The sequence below is a fragment of the Rattus rattus genome, chromosome 5, assembly GCF_011064425.1.
Source record: "Rattus rattus isolate New Zealand chromosome 5, Rrattus_CSIRO_v1, whole genome shotgun sequence".
Classification (NCBI taxonomy): domain Eukaryota; kingdom Metazoa; phylum Chordata; class Mammalia; order Rodentia; family Muridae; genus Rattus; species Rattus rattus.
This window is the reverse complement of record NC_046158.1, coordinates 105,834,560-105,852,038: the sequence shown is the minus strand read 5'-3', so window position 1 is coordinate 105,852,038 and position 17,479 is coordinate 105,834,560. Positions and strand designations below refer to the sequence as shown.

General features: G+C 41.7%; 1 protein-coding gene across 1 annotated transcript in view; it reads right to left on the bottom strand.

Annotated features, from left to right (window-relative positions):
• Ap4e1 (adaptor related protein complex 4 subunit epsilon 1) overlaps positions 1–9,879 on the bottom strand; it is a 62,897-nt gene extending 53,018 nt beyond the window's left edge. The window contains exons 1-3 of the mRNA XM_032904146.1: positions 9,697–9,879; positions 6,708–6,779; positions 2,377–2,500 (exon numbers count right to left, since the gene is read on the bottom strand). Of these exons, the coding sequence (XP_032760037.1) occupies positions 2,377–2,500; positions 6,708–6,779; positions 9,697–9,843 (343 nt within the window). The 5' untranslated portion in view covers positions 9,844–9,879. The remainder of the gene's footprint in view (positions 1–2,376; positions 2,501–6,707; positions 6,780–9,696) is intronic.
• Between the last annotated feature and the right edge of the window lie 7,600 nt (positions 9,880–17,479).

The following is a 17,479-nucleotide window of genomic DNA, read 5'->3' as shown; positions in this document are numbered from 1 at the left end:
TGTCACTATTTTCTCAACTAAAAGGGTAATATACAAAGGGAATAAAGAAAAATACCTCAATGTTGAAAAAATATTAGAAAGGAAAGAGATAGTGAAGGTAGAGAAGTAAAAAAGCAAAGGAAAAGAAAGACCCAGAAGAAAGGAAAGAAACATCAGACATTTGCTTGAATCTGGAATCTAACATCACTTCTCCGCCCTGGACCGAATTCTAGACATTTCAAACACATTCATATCTAATAACCTTCTTTTAGAAATGAAAAAGATTAAGTTGCTTTTCATTTCCCCCATAATGTTCAACAATACTATAAAAATAAAGTGTCTTTCACAGGCATGTTGGCACATGCCTTTAATCCCAGAACTTTGGAGGCAGAAGCAGGTGGATTTCTGTGAGCTCAAGGCTGGCTGGGGCTGCAGGGTGAGATCCTGTCCCAAAAAGAGAAGAAAACAGACAACAGCCTCAACAACCCTAAGAAACCACTCCAGATATAACCATCTGGACGCCAATGAAGGTCATCATTAGAAAGGTTACAGACAATGGAACTCTCAGCAGGGTGGGCACCAGAAGGCACGAGAGCCTGGGTTCACGGGAGCCAGGAGTGGTGGTGTGATCCCAGCATGCGAGTCAGGGGCCAGCCTGGACTACTGAGACCATCTCCAAGAAGAAACAACAGCAAACACGGACCCTCCTGCTGAAGGGAACTCTAAGGAACAGTTTGACACCTAAGCCCAGCGGCCATGGGACACCTCTGCAAGTGAAATAAAACGCCTCAGAGCCAGTCCGAGGTCCACAGGAAGGTCTTGCCTGAAAACAAGGAAAGCTTACTGGAATTAAATCCCAGTGTTATACGAGCTTTATAAGAAATCAATTTTGGGGGTTGGGGATTTAGCTCAGTGGTAGAGCGCTTGCCTAGGAAGCACAAGGCCCTGGGTTCGGTCCCCAGCTCCGAAAAAAAAGAACCAAAAAAAAAAAAAAAAAAAAGAAATCAATTTTGGGGGCTGGAGAGATGGCTCAGCGGTTAAGAGCACTGACTGCTCTTCCAGAGGTCCTGAGTTCAATTCCCAGCAACCACATGGTGGCTCACAACCATCTGTAATGAGATCTGATGCCCTCTTCTGGTGTGTCTGAAGACAGTAACAGTGTACAGTATACAGTACACATAAGATAAATAAATAATTCTTTAAAAAAAAACAATTTTAAAGATTTCTTTAGTAACACAAAAAGCTTAGGATTATTAAAGGCTTGATTAGTTTGAAAGCCAAAGCATTAGTATATGAAAATTAATATATAGTAGGAAAAGACACATATGACCACAAGGTACCAGGTGGAGGGAGTCACAGAGTGAACTCAGAAGAGTTAAAATTCAAATTTAATTTGGAATATGAATCAGAAGATAACACAGAACACTTTGCTTTGGGAAAAGGCCACAACTAATGTAGGAGGTAGAAGGTCTGGGGTGGAGCGGAGCTCAGTACGTGGAATGTTGAACTCTATCCTCTTCTTCCCGCTCCAGCACCTGAGTCAGCCAATCCATGAAGACTGCTCATTCCTAGAAGCCTGGCGGTATCACGCTCACTGGATGGAGACATGCTCCATCCCTACACGACTCCTCTGGGGATTTTCAGACAACCTGAAACCACTGGTCACAGACCTAAGTCTTGAAAGAATTTTCCCAAACACTCTAAAGGATTACTGCAGAAAAAACCTTAATATTTCTAACAGTTATAGTTAATGTTGTGGAAGTGAGGACAGCAGGTTTTAAATTATTCTAGTTTGTTTCAGTTTTTATTTTACAAAGAATCATTTCTTAGCCAAGTAAGTCAATAATCCAGCACTTGAGATTCAGAGGCAAGAGGGTAGCAAGTTTGAAGCAAGTCTGGGCTACACAATAAGACTTCTTTAAAAAGCAAATTAACCAATTAATTAATAGTCTTCTCTCACCATTAAAGTAATGGGATTAGACAGGCTTCTTAAAGCAAGAGTTACTAGAGCACAATTATACACAGGAAACCCAGCTGTGTGCACAGCTCATCTGATGCGTGCACAGCTCATGGGTTTGCCCATTAATTAATGGCATCTCATTATCAAGCACTCCTGAATATTCTCTGTAACTCCAAAATGACACACATCCAGAAACACTGACTTAACATATAGACTTTGTGTTTCCAAAGTGCTAACTTTGGAAATTTGGGCTGGAATGCAGCTCAGTGGTAGAGAAGCTGCCTTAGTATGTCAGGGTCTACATTTAGTCCCCAAGACTATAACAGAAAAAATACATAACACAAAGCTCTAAAAACATAATATATACCAGCCATCATTTTATATAGTGGTTAAAACCTTAGAAACAGTCAGTACAGAAGTCTTAAACATATACATACCCACTCTTTTTTCTAAGAGGTTTCCTTGTTGGGCCAACTTGATTGCATGTATATAACCAAAAGAAGCATCGTATCCAAGCATCTCACAGTATATAAGTCTCACCATACATTCCTTCATCATTTTCTGGAAAATGAAATACCAATCACTATGTAAACAAATGGAAGGCTTTCATTTTTCTGTTTGTCACACTCAGTTAACAAGGGAGCTGTCTGTCCTAGTTATGAAGAACTAATGTAGCTATTTCAAAGCAATTGTCTAATATTAGAATATAGAATAAAAGCCGATTCTAACAATTACCAACACTATTCATGTCAAAAAAATTAGTTCAATATTTTATTGATACTTCACACTGCTTCTAATTCTATATGCACAGACAAGTTTGATTAGAGGTGGTCGTCAGACAAAATGTCATCCGTGAAGATCATATTAGCATTTAAAATCAATTTGAGGGGGCTGAAGAGGTGGCTCAGTGGTTAAGAGCACTGACTGCTCTTACAGAGGTCCTGAGTTCAATTCCCAGCAACCACATGGTGGCTCACAGCCATCTGTAATGAGATCTGATATCCTCTTCTGGTGTGTGTGAAGACAGCTATAGTGTACTCATATACATAAAATAAATAAATCTTTAAAAAGAATCAATTTGAATATTTCATCAAATGAAAACATCTAGAAAACTTGCCACAAGGTGGTAATTTGTTTGTATCTGAGGCAGCTGTATTACTCTTTCCAGCATTCAGGAACTGGGGCAGGAGGCTGATGCAGACTGTGTGAGCCCAGGAATCAGAGGCTATTACCCTAAAGAACACGTCTCAAGAAACAGGAGATTAAAAAAAAATCAAGGGGCTGGAGAGATGGCTCAGTGGTTAAGAGCTCCGACTGCTCTTCCAGAGGTCCTGAGTTCAATTCCCAGCAACCACATGGTGGCTCACAACCATCTGTAATGGGATCCAAACCTTCTTCTGGTGTGTCTGAAGACAGCTACAGTGTACTCACTCTACAGTGTACTCACATCGTAAAATAAAATAAAATCTTAAAAAAAAAAAAAAAAAAAAGTAGTTTTTAAAAAAAAATCAAATTAAGCACAGGCTTTTTCTTCAGCATTATTATATTAAAAATATGTAATCACCTGCTACGTAAGTACTCTTTTCCTCTTTTTTTTTTTTTTTTGGTTCTTTTTTGAGTTGGGGACCGAACCCAGGGCCTTGCGCTTCCCTAGGCAAGCGCTCTACCACTGAGCTAAATCCCCAACCCCTTTTCCTTTTTAAATAACTCACAGTAATGGGAACTGAGAGGCAGAATTTCAAGAACACAGTAGCCATTACAAACTAAAAATTTTCTTTAAGAGATTCTATGAATGTTTTATCAGAATGACATTTGCATTATCAATATTTATAGCCAAGTTTCATTAGTAATAAAAACATAATGTTTCAAAACAGAAAAGTTCAGACTAGGGGTTGGGGATTTAGCTCAGTGGTAGAGCGCTTGCCTAGCAAGCACAAGGCCCTGGGTTCAGTCCCCAGCTCCGAAAAAAAAGAAAAGAAAAAAACAAAAGTTCAGACTATTTAATATGTAAAATTAAAATATGACAGTGATACTGCATGTCCAGTTCTGGGTTCAATCCCAGGATCTCAAAAAAGAAAATAAATATATATATTTATAATATATATATTTCAATGTTCTGCAAACAACCATCTGTAAGCTCAGCATCAGGACGTAGAGGCGAGAGAGTAAGTACAAGGTCATCCTTAGTTACACAGCAGTAAGTTCCAGGCCAGCCTAGGATATATCGGCTATGCCTCAAAAGAAAAAAAAAAAAAGCTTAAAACTATAGCTGGGCTTGGTGGTGCAATCATTTAACACCAGCGCTGGCAGAGGAAGGAGGGCTCCTATGAGCTACAGGCCAGCTAAGGTACACAGTCGGATGCCCCCTGTGTGTGTGTTATGTGTTGTATGTGTATGTGTATGTGTGTGTGTGTGTTTATTAAAGTTAATTTTTATTAGATTATTAGATAACTAAAGACTTAGGAAACATTAAACCATTTTAACAGAATGGGGTGTGGCACTGTATACCTATAATTCCAGTACTTGGGATATCAAAGCAGGAGGATCCAAAGCTACATAATAAGTCAGAGGCTGGCCCGAGCTCTATCAGAGCTTGTCACAAAAACCAAACCAAACCAAACCTTACCTTAAAGCAACACAAAATTATTTAGTTGTGTGTGTGTGTGTGTGTGTGTGTGTGTGCGCGCGCGTGCGCGCGCACACACGCGCGCGCCTTTATTTGTGTCTGTGTGTGTCTGTGTGAATCTTAGTTTAGTTCAAATCATTTATGTTTAAAGCAGTAAAAGTTAATTTATTAACATATTAATTATGACTACTAAGTTTATTTTTTTTCTTTTCTTTTTTTTTTTTTTGGAGCTGGGGACCGAACCCAGGGCCCAAGCGCTCTACCACTGAGCTAAATCCCCAACCCCTAAGTTTATTTTTAACATTTGTTAGCATGTGTGTCTCTTTGTTTTTAATTAAACCACAGTGGGAGTCTCTCTGTAAAGGCTTTTATATAAATTAGGAATAAAATTGTTAATTCATGCCATTAAGTTTCAACCCTGAATTTGTATCATGAACTCAGAGTTTTGTTTTATTTGTTTTTTCAAGATTTATTTATTTATGTATATGAGCACACTGTAGCTGTCTTCAGACACACCAGAAGAGAGCATCGGATCCCATTTCAGATGCAGATGGTTGTGAGTCACCATGTGGTTGCTGGGAATTGAACTCAGGACCTGGGGAAGGGCAGTCAGTGATCTTAACCACTGAGCCATCTCTCCTGCCTAAGCTCAGAGTTTTACTAAGTAAAATTATTCCATGAGTTGTTATTCCTTTATCTAGAGAAGAAAGCACACTCCTGAACGGGACTTTGCTTAGGCTTTAGAGCTTCCTTCCAGTTGTTCCAGCTCTGTAATTCCTTAGAAACGTAGACTACGAGGTGACCCAGACCTGCCTGGATGGCTACAGTTACATAATCCTCCTGCTAAACTCTGACCATCCAGTGATCAGTTTTGCCTAACACCAAATTTATGCCTTATAGCAATAAAAATTGTATTCAATGATACTCATTATAGGAAATGAAAACCTAACAAAGTAAAAAAGAGAAAAACAACTATTTCTGCCTAACATTCTATTAAGTATCACAAGGCATTCACAATACATATATATGTATATATGTATATATATATATACAATACACACACACACCACATATACACATACAAAGACACAAGACTAATGTCTTAAATTTTATTTCCATGAATATTATGACTACAAAAAGAAATATTTACCTTCTCTTGGACTTTGCATATTCATGTTTATGACAATGTATTCATGCAATGTTATCACCCTGAAATTCACTAGGGGGAGAAATATTTCCACAATGACTTACACATAAAAGGACTCAATAGGCTGAGTGCAGTGGTGCACATCTTTGATCCCAGCACTCCAGGGACAGAGGCAAGTGGCTCCCTGTAACTTTAAAACCCACCTGATCTACATAGCAAGTTCTAGGCCAGCCAGGGCTAAACAACAAGGCCCTCCTCAAAAATAAATGAATACGAATAAATAGACATAACTTTTTTAAAAACCACCCACTAAATAGTTGATGAACAAGTGTTAGTTGGAATTGGTTAACCAGAAGTGTCAAGTCAGTAAGATGGCTCAGTAAGTCAAAGGCCATAGGGCAAAGGAATCAGGCCACCAAGCCTGAGGACATGATTCAATCCTACAGACATGGGTAGTGGAGAGAACCAACTCCCACACCTTCTCATTTCCACATACATGCTGTGGCACAGACACATGAGTGCAGGCTTACACACACATACTAGCACTAAAAGTTTTAATTAGAACAAACATTAAATACTCATATACATTGTACATTCTGTATTGAACTGACACAATGTATCACATAAAGAAATAGTTCCCCTCAATGAAAAAACTACAACAGTGACTGGAGAGACAGTTCAGCAGTTAAGAGCACTGGCTGTTCTTCTGGAGGTCCTGAGTTCAAATCCCAGCAACCACATGGTGGCTCATAACCATCTGTAATGAGATCTGATGCCCTCTTCGGGTGTGTCTGAAGACAGCTACAGTGTACTCATATAAAAGAAATAAATCTTTTTTAAAAAAAGAAGAAAAAGTACAACAAAAACCTGGGTCCTGATCTGAAGACTTGCAAAAGCTCGCAGTAGCCAGCAGAGCAGCTGAGCGAATGCTGTGTGAAACCATACTGTATGTATTCAGGCTTCAAATGCAAGTGTGATGGACTCTGCAAACCTACCAGCGTTGTAGTAGGAGCAGAAACAGTCGCCTTCAGACTACTCAGTTCCTGTTGGATTAATTTCTCTTCTTCCTAAAAAACACGATTAGAGTAATATCAATTAAGATCACTCTTAAAGTTACATTCATCCATAATACCCTCCCTGGAAAGAATAATTATTTCCAGGCCTACCTACTGCTCCTCTTCATTTCATCTGGTTGGGTATGCTATTAAAGACTGGCAGACAATTGTTTTTTAAACTTCAAAACCAGGGGCTAGAGAGGTGACTCAGCAGTTAAGAGCACTAGCTGTTCTTCCAAAGGACATGGGTTCAATTCCTGGCACAAGTCAGCTCTCAACTGTCTATAATTCCAGTTCCAGGGGACCTGATACCCTCACAGAGACATACATATAGGAAGAAAACCAATGTACATAAAATAAAAAATAAATTACTTTAAAAAACAAAACTTGGGGTTGGGGATTTAGCTCAGTGGTAGAGCACTTGCCTATGGCAGGCCTGGGTTTGGTCCCCAGCTCCAAAAAAAAAAAAAAAAAAAAAAACAAAAACAAAAAACAAAAACAAAAACTTCAAAGTGGGCTCAGCAGTGGTGGTGCTCACCTTTAATCCCAGCACTTGGGAAATAGAAGCAGGTGGATCTCTGTGTTTGAGGCCTTCAAACAATCCAGGGCTACATAGAAAAACCCCATCTCAAGAAAAACATAAAAATAAAACAACCAAAAAAAAAAAGGAAAAAGCTTCAAAATCGAGGTAATGAGTTGATGCCTCAGTGGGTGGAGGTCATGCTGCCAAGCCCAATGACCTGAGTTCAATCCCTGGAACCCACATAATCCTACACACAACCCTCGCTAGCAGTTCTTAATTAGCCACTTAACATCAGGTACACATATAAATATGTGTAAGTTTTAAAAACTCAAAATAGCTGGGCATGGTGGTATGCACCATTAGTCTCAGCACTCTGAAGCCAAAGGCAGGTGGATTTATGTGAGTTCAAGGCCAGCCAGGTCTATATAGGAAGCTCCAGGACAATTATAAATGGAAAGAGAGTAAAAAGAAAACTGTGGATCTGGGTGAGGACTACATCTTCCCTGAAGCATGAAGTGTTCATGGAGCAAACACAGACATAAGACAGACAAGGTCCTCTTCCTGACCTCTATTCCTCCGCATCCCCACCTCCTCTCTCATTTCTACTGCACACACAGCCCAGTGTGGACAACTCTGGTCCTTGTACTGGACCTCAGTAAGAACTTAGGGCCCAACTACTGGCTAATACAATGCTATCTTTAAATCACATACCGGGTCACTGACGTTAGTGGCTACTTAAGAACTGCTAGTAAGTGGGGCTGGGGATTTAGCTCAGTGGTAGAGCGCTTGCTTAGCAAGCGCAAGGCCCTGGGTTTGGTCCCCAGCTCCGAAAAAAAAAAAAGAACTGCTAGTAAGGGCTGCAGAGACGATGCCACAGGTGAGACTGCTCTTGCAGGGACAGAATTTGGTTCCTGGCACCCATTCTGGTAGGTCACAACAGCCTAAAAGTCCATCTCCAAGGAATCAGACACTCTTCTGGACTCTGAGGGCATCCGCACTCATGAACACATGTCCCCCACACATACAACAACTTAAAACAAAATAAATCTAAAAACAACGCAAAAAAACTTAGAAGTAATGCCACATCTGGCTATCTGTGCACTTTCAAACTAAGCCTATATATATATTATATATATATATTCTTTATAATTTTATAATATATATTCTAATACACACATACATATATATATATATTCTTTAAATTTTCTTTCAGGAGCAGGGGCAGATGGCTCAATGTGTAAAAGCACTTGCTCCACAAGCCTAAGGGTCAGAATCTATCATATGAAAAGCCAGATGAGGTGTATCTGTGATTCCCTGCATTGCTATGGTGACACAGGAGGTAGAGACAGAACACCCCAGAAGCTCAGAAGCTCCCTGGCTGGCTTGCCTGAATACACAGCACAGAAACAAACGTCAAGAGAGATCTGACCTCCAACAAGGTGGAAGGTGACTAAGACCCAAAGCTGTCCTCTGAAGCCTATACATGTGCCACGGGTCCGTGCACCTCACATACCAACTCTCACTCTCTCTCTCTCTCTCCATAGATACATGTACACATAAAATACTTACTTGTCCTCTCATACAAATTAGCAAAAGAAAAGCACGACGATATATTAAGTACAGGAATGTTCGGGATGTGCAGCGAGCTCTGTTCAATACAGCTTTGCCACATACCAGCTCACAGAACACACGCACGTTTTAAACCTTTAAAGGCATCTTGTCTCTCTCCTCCTCTCTGCTGGCATTGACACTGCACTGTAGTTATTTATGTCAAGTCCAAAATGGATGATCAATTCTTTGATAGAAAAGTGATTCGCTATTTTCATTACTTAACATATAGCTGCGCTTGATAAATATTTGCTGAAGAAAGTATGACACGATATTACGTTTTTAAGACATACGCTCCTTGAGTCAGCACCATACACAATCCGTGGGAAGGTAATAACTTCTATGGTAACTACTAGTTCTCAAAGCGGGTCTTTGCCCAACCCGTTGGACTAGCCTAAACCTCAAGCTCTGCAAAGATTAATAGCTCTGTCAGGGGTGGGAGTCAGAGTTGTCTGTCGGTGTACGTGACGCTTCCAAATAGAAGGAACGAAATTAAAAACTCAGTAGGGAAAAGAAACTTCGTAGGAGCCTATAGCTCAGGCTTTAAGTCGCACCGGCTATTTGAAGATTGACAGCTCGGGCAATCTTCAAAGCATCCCATGAAATTTATATCGGCTTAACACTGAGAAAACACACGGAGGGTCTTCGGGCCTCCAAATCAGAAAGCCAGCCTCCCTGAGGTCGGTGCAGGCAGCAAACCCAAGCTCGGGGCGAACCCCGGGCTGCGTCCATCCAGCCGACCGATGTCTCCGGCCCCACCGCCCCACCCCATCTCGCCCTGCCAACCCCGCAGCATACGTGCTTGGATGAGAGCGCAGTGACGCCACGGATGAGGCCGCCCAGCCTGGAGAAAAAGGGTGCTCTGGAGGCCGCAGGCCCTCCCAGCTGGTTCTGCAAGAAGAGCCCCGGCAGTGCGGTCAGCGTCCTCTCCACCATGTCGCTCATCGCTGCCTCTCTTCGAGGCTACTTCATGCCCAGCCTCCCGGCCTCCGTAGTCACTTCCGGCGTTTTGAATAAGAAATCTTTATTCGCGCCGAGATAGTACGAGCAGGATGAAGTTCCAGAAGAGACCGCCGGGGGGAGAACGAGTCTAGGAGAACGCAGTTCTCAGAAAACATGAAGATCTATTAGCGGTGAAAAGTGTATGCACGAGTATTCTTTTATTTTCTGTAATCTTCCAAGTAGGTGAAAAGTGTATGCACGAGTATTCTTTTATTTTCTGGAATCTTCCAAGTAGAAGATTGGGGAAGTCGTGCCATTCCCCCGTCTCAGTCTCCAAGTACTGAGATTACATACCTGACCCACCATCGTCTTTACAGTGTTCTTAACATCTGTACGAACTCTTATCTCTGAAACGTTGTAATAAGTGAATTGTTTTCTTAAATCTTGAAAATGTTCTTGTATCTATACCTCAACAAAAGAAAAAGTTTGCCTGACAGAGTAGTTATGCAAAGATGTTTTAATTTGTTGAAAAAATTATCAATATTTAAATTATTTAAAACAGATTTTCTTTAGAACTTAATATTTTATGCCTCGGCAAAATTTTGTTTACTTTTTTTTTTAACTTTAGCCTCTTTTATTAGCTTAAATTAGAAATCTTACTTTCCAGCCGTGCATAGTGGTTGCTGTCTGTAGTCCCAGCACTTGAGGATGGAAGGAGGAACAAGAAAATTCAAAGGCATCTCCTGTGCCATATCAAGTTTAAAGCGAGCCTAGGTTATATGAAACCCTGTCTTAACTTTCCCCATTCCCCAGGTTTTTCTCTTCCACCTAAAACGTGCTGGAAAAGCTGATAATTTTCTGACTCGGGGGAAAGGAACATAGCAACGCTGCCAAAAAGTAGAGTGAAGCTTTCTTTCTCCTGGCCTGGGTGATGCTCATTAGTCCCCTTAGTACATCTTATCCAATAGAACACTTTCAGACTGTAGTGTGATGCCAGTAAAACGGGGTCATTGTTTGGACCACAGTTTAAAGGAAGAAAAATTACACATTGAAACAGAGACATGGGGGTTGGGGATTTAGCTCAGTGGTAGAGCGCTTGCCTAGCAAGCACAAGGCCCTGGGTTCGGTCCCCAGCTCCGGAAAAAAAAAAAAGAAAGAAAGAAACAGAGACATGATAAGCTTTATAAAAAGCAAAACTCCGTTGCCACCGCTTCTCAGACAGCACTAAAACTTTCTACACAGCTTTAATTAGCGCACTGAATTGGCTAGCAAATGATGGAACCGCTTCAAAGGTTCAAAACCATGACACCTGCCTGTACGACATGGCCATGGTACAGCTTCACAAACGACAAGGAGGTAGCCCGTGACCTTCGAGGCTAGCCAATAGGAAAGGTACTGCAAAAGTAGGCTAGACAACTTAAAAGAATTCAGTTCAGAACTATAAGTGGCGGTGCACACTTTAATACCAGAACTCTGGAGGCAGAGGCAGGCGGATCTCTGAGTTCTAGACCAGCCTGGGGCTACACAGAGAAATCCTGTCTCCAAAGCCAAAAAAAGAAAAAAAAAAAAATTAGCCCAGGACTTCAGCAGGTCATAATGGCACCGACAGGCCTTTAATCCCAGAGCTGCGAGGATCTCTGTGAGTTAGAGACCATCTAGGTCTTTATAGTCAGTTAGTTAGCTACAAGCCATCCAAGGCTATGTCTGGAGATCTTGTCTCCAAACAAAACAACAACAACAACAACAAAAAAAAAAACCCAACCAGGGTTGGGGATTTAGCTCAGTGGTAGAGCGCTTGCCTAGGAAGCGCAAGGCCCTGGGTTCGGTCCCCAGCTCCGAAAAAAAAAGAACCAAAAAAACCCAACCAAACAAACAAACAAACAAAACACACACACACACACACACACACACACACACACACACAAAGTTCCATGGTTTTGCACAAGAGGACGCCAGAAGAGTGACCGATGAACCTTACTCAGACTTTTCCCAGCTCCTGGCTCTACATACTCATTGAATTTCTGGTCCACGTTCTTTAAAAACAAAAAACCAAAACAACAAAAACAGACCTCTCAAAATCCTTTTTGTTTTTCTTTTCTTTCTTGAGAGGAGGGAATTTCCTTGGAAGAAGTTTCCTTTGAAATCTGAAAGTGTATCAGGAAGAGCCAAGCCAGGTTCTCCAGGGGAGAGGCAGCCGTTACAGCCAAAAGGAATGGCTTAGGAATGAGGTGGCTCAGAGTTAAGAGTGGGTGCAGCTAAGGCAGAGGACTGGGGATTCTCAGCAAAGGGCAGTTCACAACCACCTGTAACTCCAACCTTTCTGACTCTGAGGACACCTGCACACTTACTTACACATAGGTGAACATACTTACACATAGGCATACACATACACGCATAAAAGTAAGATAGATACATCTTTTAAAGAGGAGAAAGGGAGAACCCAAAGAAGTGGCTCCCTCCCTCCAACTCCAGGATGAGACAAGCTGCTTATCCCTCTCCCACTGTGAGTAATTCACATTTCACACAGAACTTTGCCTGTATTTTGTCTTCTCTGCTTTGCCCCCTAGCCAGGAGACTATGTCCACAGTGTTTTTCCGCTCGCTCTGTCCAGCCTGAATCAGCCTGGCATTAGCTGGAAGAGTTCTGTGTTTCCTGGGTAAATCCCTCTACAGCAAATTCTTTGTGGTGAAAATCTCTGTTTAGCTCAAGTCTTCCATGACTCAGCTTATATTGTCTAACCTAGTTTAAGCCATGGTCTATGAAATGAAATTCTGTTCCACGCAGAGTATTTAGACGGTCCAGTTGAACTACTTGTAAAAAGATTTAATCTACAATTGTTTTTAGTTTCCCCCACATAGCTTAAGAAATAGAGTTTAAAAAAAAAAAAAAAAAAACAACCAAGCCCTAGATCATTCTATGCTCTTTGAGCATTTTCCTATGAGCATCCATTTTACCAGTTCAGCCCCCAGAATATCTTGGCAAGCGCTTTTCCTAAACAGTCTTCAAGATCCAGGAGAAGGAAAAGAAATAAGCTCCAGTTAGAATAAACAAAAGTCTTTCCAGAAGAAAGGGGTGGGAATGCAGCATTCAAACACGCCTACTGGGCAGTGGTACAGAAAGTGGGGACCAGACCTGAGTCAAGCTAAGGGGAGTAAAGTAACATTGCAAGGGAGGAGATCATGTCCTGTAATTGGAGGCTGCACTGACTGATGAGAATCAGGGCTTTAAAAACTGCTCTTCCTGCCATGAGACTGTTCAGTGGGTTAAAATCACTCCCCACTGAACACACACACACACACACACACACACACTGAAGTAGCCCTGCTACAAATTTAAAAGTAACTATTATTCCATCAGGAAACAAAAATCGCTACAAGCCCTGGAGGAAAGGTTACACCCCTCAGAAAAGGAAAAAAAAAAAAAAAAGCACCTCTTCTGGGAAAGAATACATCAGCTTCTGCAATGGCCTGAGAGGCAAGAAGCCTAAAGTAGGGAGGGGAAGCGCTAGGGAAGGCAGAGAAACACCATCACTTCCAGGTTTTCTCATGCCAAAAGTATGAAGTGATAACCGCCTCAAACTGGGACCAGAAAGCTTGTGTTGAAGTCTCAACTCTTATAAAATGCTTGGCTGTTAGCAATTTGAGCCTGGGTAAATGAACACAACTTTGTCCATTCCTATTCTTTAGGGTTACTCTGAGAATCATAATAATGAAGTATATATAAATGATTTTGTAATAATTTTTTTTATTTTTTTATTTTTATTTTTTTTTCCGGAGCTGGGGACCAAACCCAGGGCCTTACACTTACTAGGCAAGCGCTCTACCACTGAGCTAAATCCCCAACCCCTTTTGTAATAAATTTTAAGATTTAAATAAGACCATCGAATGAACCAAAAGGTGAGGTTTTTCTTCTTCGGTTGGCTCACGGTTCCAGACACTTGTAGCTCATGGCGGGAAAGGCATGACAGCAGGCAGGAAGGCATGGTGGTTAAGAGCGACGAGGCTGGATGGTCACATTGCATCCACACCCAGGAAGCAGAGCCTGAATCCAATCAGGACCTGGATATGAAGTCTCAAAGGCGGGCCCCTAGTCACCTGCTTCCTACAGCAAGGCTGGGGACAATGTGTTTCAAAACTGTGAGCCTGGGCTCTGTGAGACTGAGACACATTTCCCATGCAAACCAGAAGTGAAGAGTCTGTGTACCTGGAGTGGAACTGCTGAGTGTTTTCCATTTGGACCTTTAAATCCTCCACCCCAACAGAGGCTGAACTGCCTCACCTCCATCCCCTGCCTTTGGGTTGTGGGTTCAATTAATCAGTAAGGAGGAAGTCTGTCTGGTGAGATACCCATGATGTCCCCTCTGCTGGGTCTCCTAACACCAGCCTCATCTCTCTGGAGTACATGCCTTGTGTCTAACCACCTACTCCATGGTTTCCTGCCCAGCTGGGCAGTCTTGTTGTCCAGCGGATCTGTGATAAGTACAGACACTCCAGTCTTCCTTGTGGCCTTGTGAGGCAGGCACGTGGGGAAGGCCCTGTCTAAGGAACTACTCCTTCCCTCTGCTCTCAGCAACTGATTCTGGAATACCATCCAACCTCTCCTTCCCCCAAAAGCCCTGACTTTGTGGAGATTAGATTTATTTATTTATTTTGTATATGAGTACACTGTAGCTGTCTTCAGACACACCAGAAGAGGGCATCGGATTCCATTACAGATGGTTGTGAGCCACCATGTGGTTGCTGGGATTTGAACTCAGGACCTCTGAAAGAGCAGTCGGTGCTCTTAACCACTGAGCCATCTCTCCAGCCCGACTTTGTGGAGATTAAATAGCACATTATTGAATGATAAATGGGCCAGAGGAAAATTCCTAGAAGCAAATGAAAATGAAAATACAATGCAGCAAACCACCCTGGGACATATTAAAAGGAGTCTTAAGGAGGAAGTTTATAGCTCTAAGTGCCTACTTTAAAAATCAGAAAGAAGGCAGGCATTGTGGTGTATGCCTTTAATCCCAGCACTCAGGAGGCAGAGGCAGGCAGATCTCTGTGAGTTCGAGGCCAGGCAGGTCTACATGAGTTCCAGGACAGCCAAAGGTGCATAGCAAGACCCTGTCAGGACAAAAAAAAAAAAAAAAAAAAAAACAAAACCCAAAACCCAAAACCCAAAACCAGAAAGGCGCCAAGCATCATGGTGCACACCTTTAATCCCAGCACTTGGGAGGCAGAAGCAGAGGCAGATGCATCTTTTTGGGTTCAAGGTCAGCCTGATCTATGAAGTAAGTTCTAGGATAGCAAGGGCTATCTATGTAGAGAGATCCTGTCTGAAAAATAACTACACACACACACACACACACACACACACACACACACACACACACACCACTCAGAGCACAAATTACTGACTCACTAATTGTTCTAGCCAGGTTTCTGTTGCTATGATAAAGACCATGACCAAAAGCAACTTGGGAGGAGAGGGTTTATTTCAGCTTACACTTTGAGGTAACAGTCCATTACTGAGGGAAATCAAGGCAGGAACGCAAGGCAGGAACCTGGCTGGAGGCAGGACCGGAAACGGAGACAATGAAGGAGTGCTGCTTGCTGCTTGCTGGCTTGCTCCTCACGGCCTCCTCAGCCTGCTCTCTTACACAACCCAGAATCATCTTCTACAGATGAGATTCCCACAGTGAGCTGGGTCCTCCCACATCCATCACTAATCATGAAAATGTCCCAGATGCTTTTTTACGGACCTATCCGATGAGGGCATTTCCTCAATTTAGATTCCTTTTCCTAAATGACACTGGCATGTGCCAAGTTGACAAACAAAAAATTTCAGCACAATGACACGACTGGGAAAATTTGGGAAAAACAGGAATAACTACAACCAAATCCAGTACATTTGAAACAACACTAACAGAAATAGTATAAATAGAAACAACAGTCAGCAGATAATGAACTTTAGACAAAGAAAATTGTACAAATAATGAATCTAAGAGCTGACTCCTTGCCAAGATAAACGATATTGACAGATCCTTAGCACAATTAAAAAGGAGCGAGGACACAAGTGACCAGAACTAGAGATCAACAGAGAAACCACAGACAAGAAAGAGGTGCAGAACTTCAAATCCCTGAAGAAAAAAATTGAGGAAGATCTCAGAAGATGGAAAGATCTTCCATGCTCATGGATTGGCAGGAGTAATATAGTAAAAATGGCCATCTTATCAAAAACAATTTACAGATTCAATGCAATCCCCATCAAAATTTTTTTTTTTTTTTTTTCGGAGCTGGGGACCGAACCCAGGGCCTTGTGGTTGCTAGGCAAGCGCTCTATCACTGAGCTAAATCCCCAACTCCCCCCCCCATCAAAATTCCAATTCAATTCTTCATAGAGTTAGAAAAAGCAATTCTCAAATTCATTTGGAATAACAAAAAACCCAGGATAGCAAAAATTATTCTCAACAATAAAAGAACTTCTGGGGAATCACCATCCTGACTTTAAACTATACTATAGAGCAATAGTCATAAAAACTGTAGGTTATTTATACAAAGACAGGCCGGTAGATCAATGGAATAGAATTGAAGACCCAGAAATGAACCCACACACCTATGGTCACTTGATCTTTTGACAAAGGAGCTAAGACCATCCAGTGGGAAAAAGATAGCATTTTCAACAAATGGTGCTGGTTCAACTGTCGGTCTGCATGTAGAAGAACACAAATTGTTCCATTCTTATCTCCTTGTACAAAGCTCAAGTCCAAATGGATCAAGGACCTCCACATAAAACCAGATACACTGAATCTAATAGGAGAGAAAATGGGGAAGTGCCCCAGTCTGCAGGGCAGTCAGCAGAGGTTGGGGACCACCTAGGAGAGAACGGGGGACAAGAGACTTGAAGAAGGATGCCAAGACAAGAGTCTGGTCAAGGCAACAAATTTATTTTTTCCTAAGGCTGAATTTATACTATAGCAGGGGTAACAGAGTGAGGGGGGAAAGTGGGAAACATTTACACAGGCCAAGGACACAGTACTCTTGTGGTCAGCTGATGTCAACAGGATGTTGGTTTCTCAGAAAGGTCACAAGTTTATCATATCTCTAGTCATCCTGACCACCAGATTTGTATTAGTCTTTTGCAGCTGGCTGGGGATTTTCCATAAACCCAGTCATACTTAACTCTAACTATAATATTAACATCAATAATGGAGGGTTTTAAGGGCATTGCTCCCAACAGGGAAGAACCTTGACTACTTGGGCACAGGAGAAAACTTCCTGAACAGAACACCAATAGATTATGCTATTAGATCAACGATCGACAAATGGGACCATATAAAATTGAAAAGCTTCTGTAAGGCAAAGGACACTGTCAATAAGGCAAAACGGCAACTAGCAAATTGAGAAAAGACTTTTTTGTTTTTTTTTTTGTTGTTTTTTTTAAAGATTTATTTATTTATTATATATAAGTACACTGTAGCTGTCTTCAGATACACCAGAAGAGGGCATCAGATCTCTTTACAGATGGTTGTGAGCCACCATGTGGTTGCTGGGAATTGAACTCATGACCTCTGGAAGAGCAGTCGGGTGCTCTTAACCGCTGAGCCATCTCTCCAGCCCAAGAAAAGATTTTTACCAACCCTTCATCTGCTGGA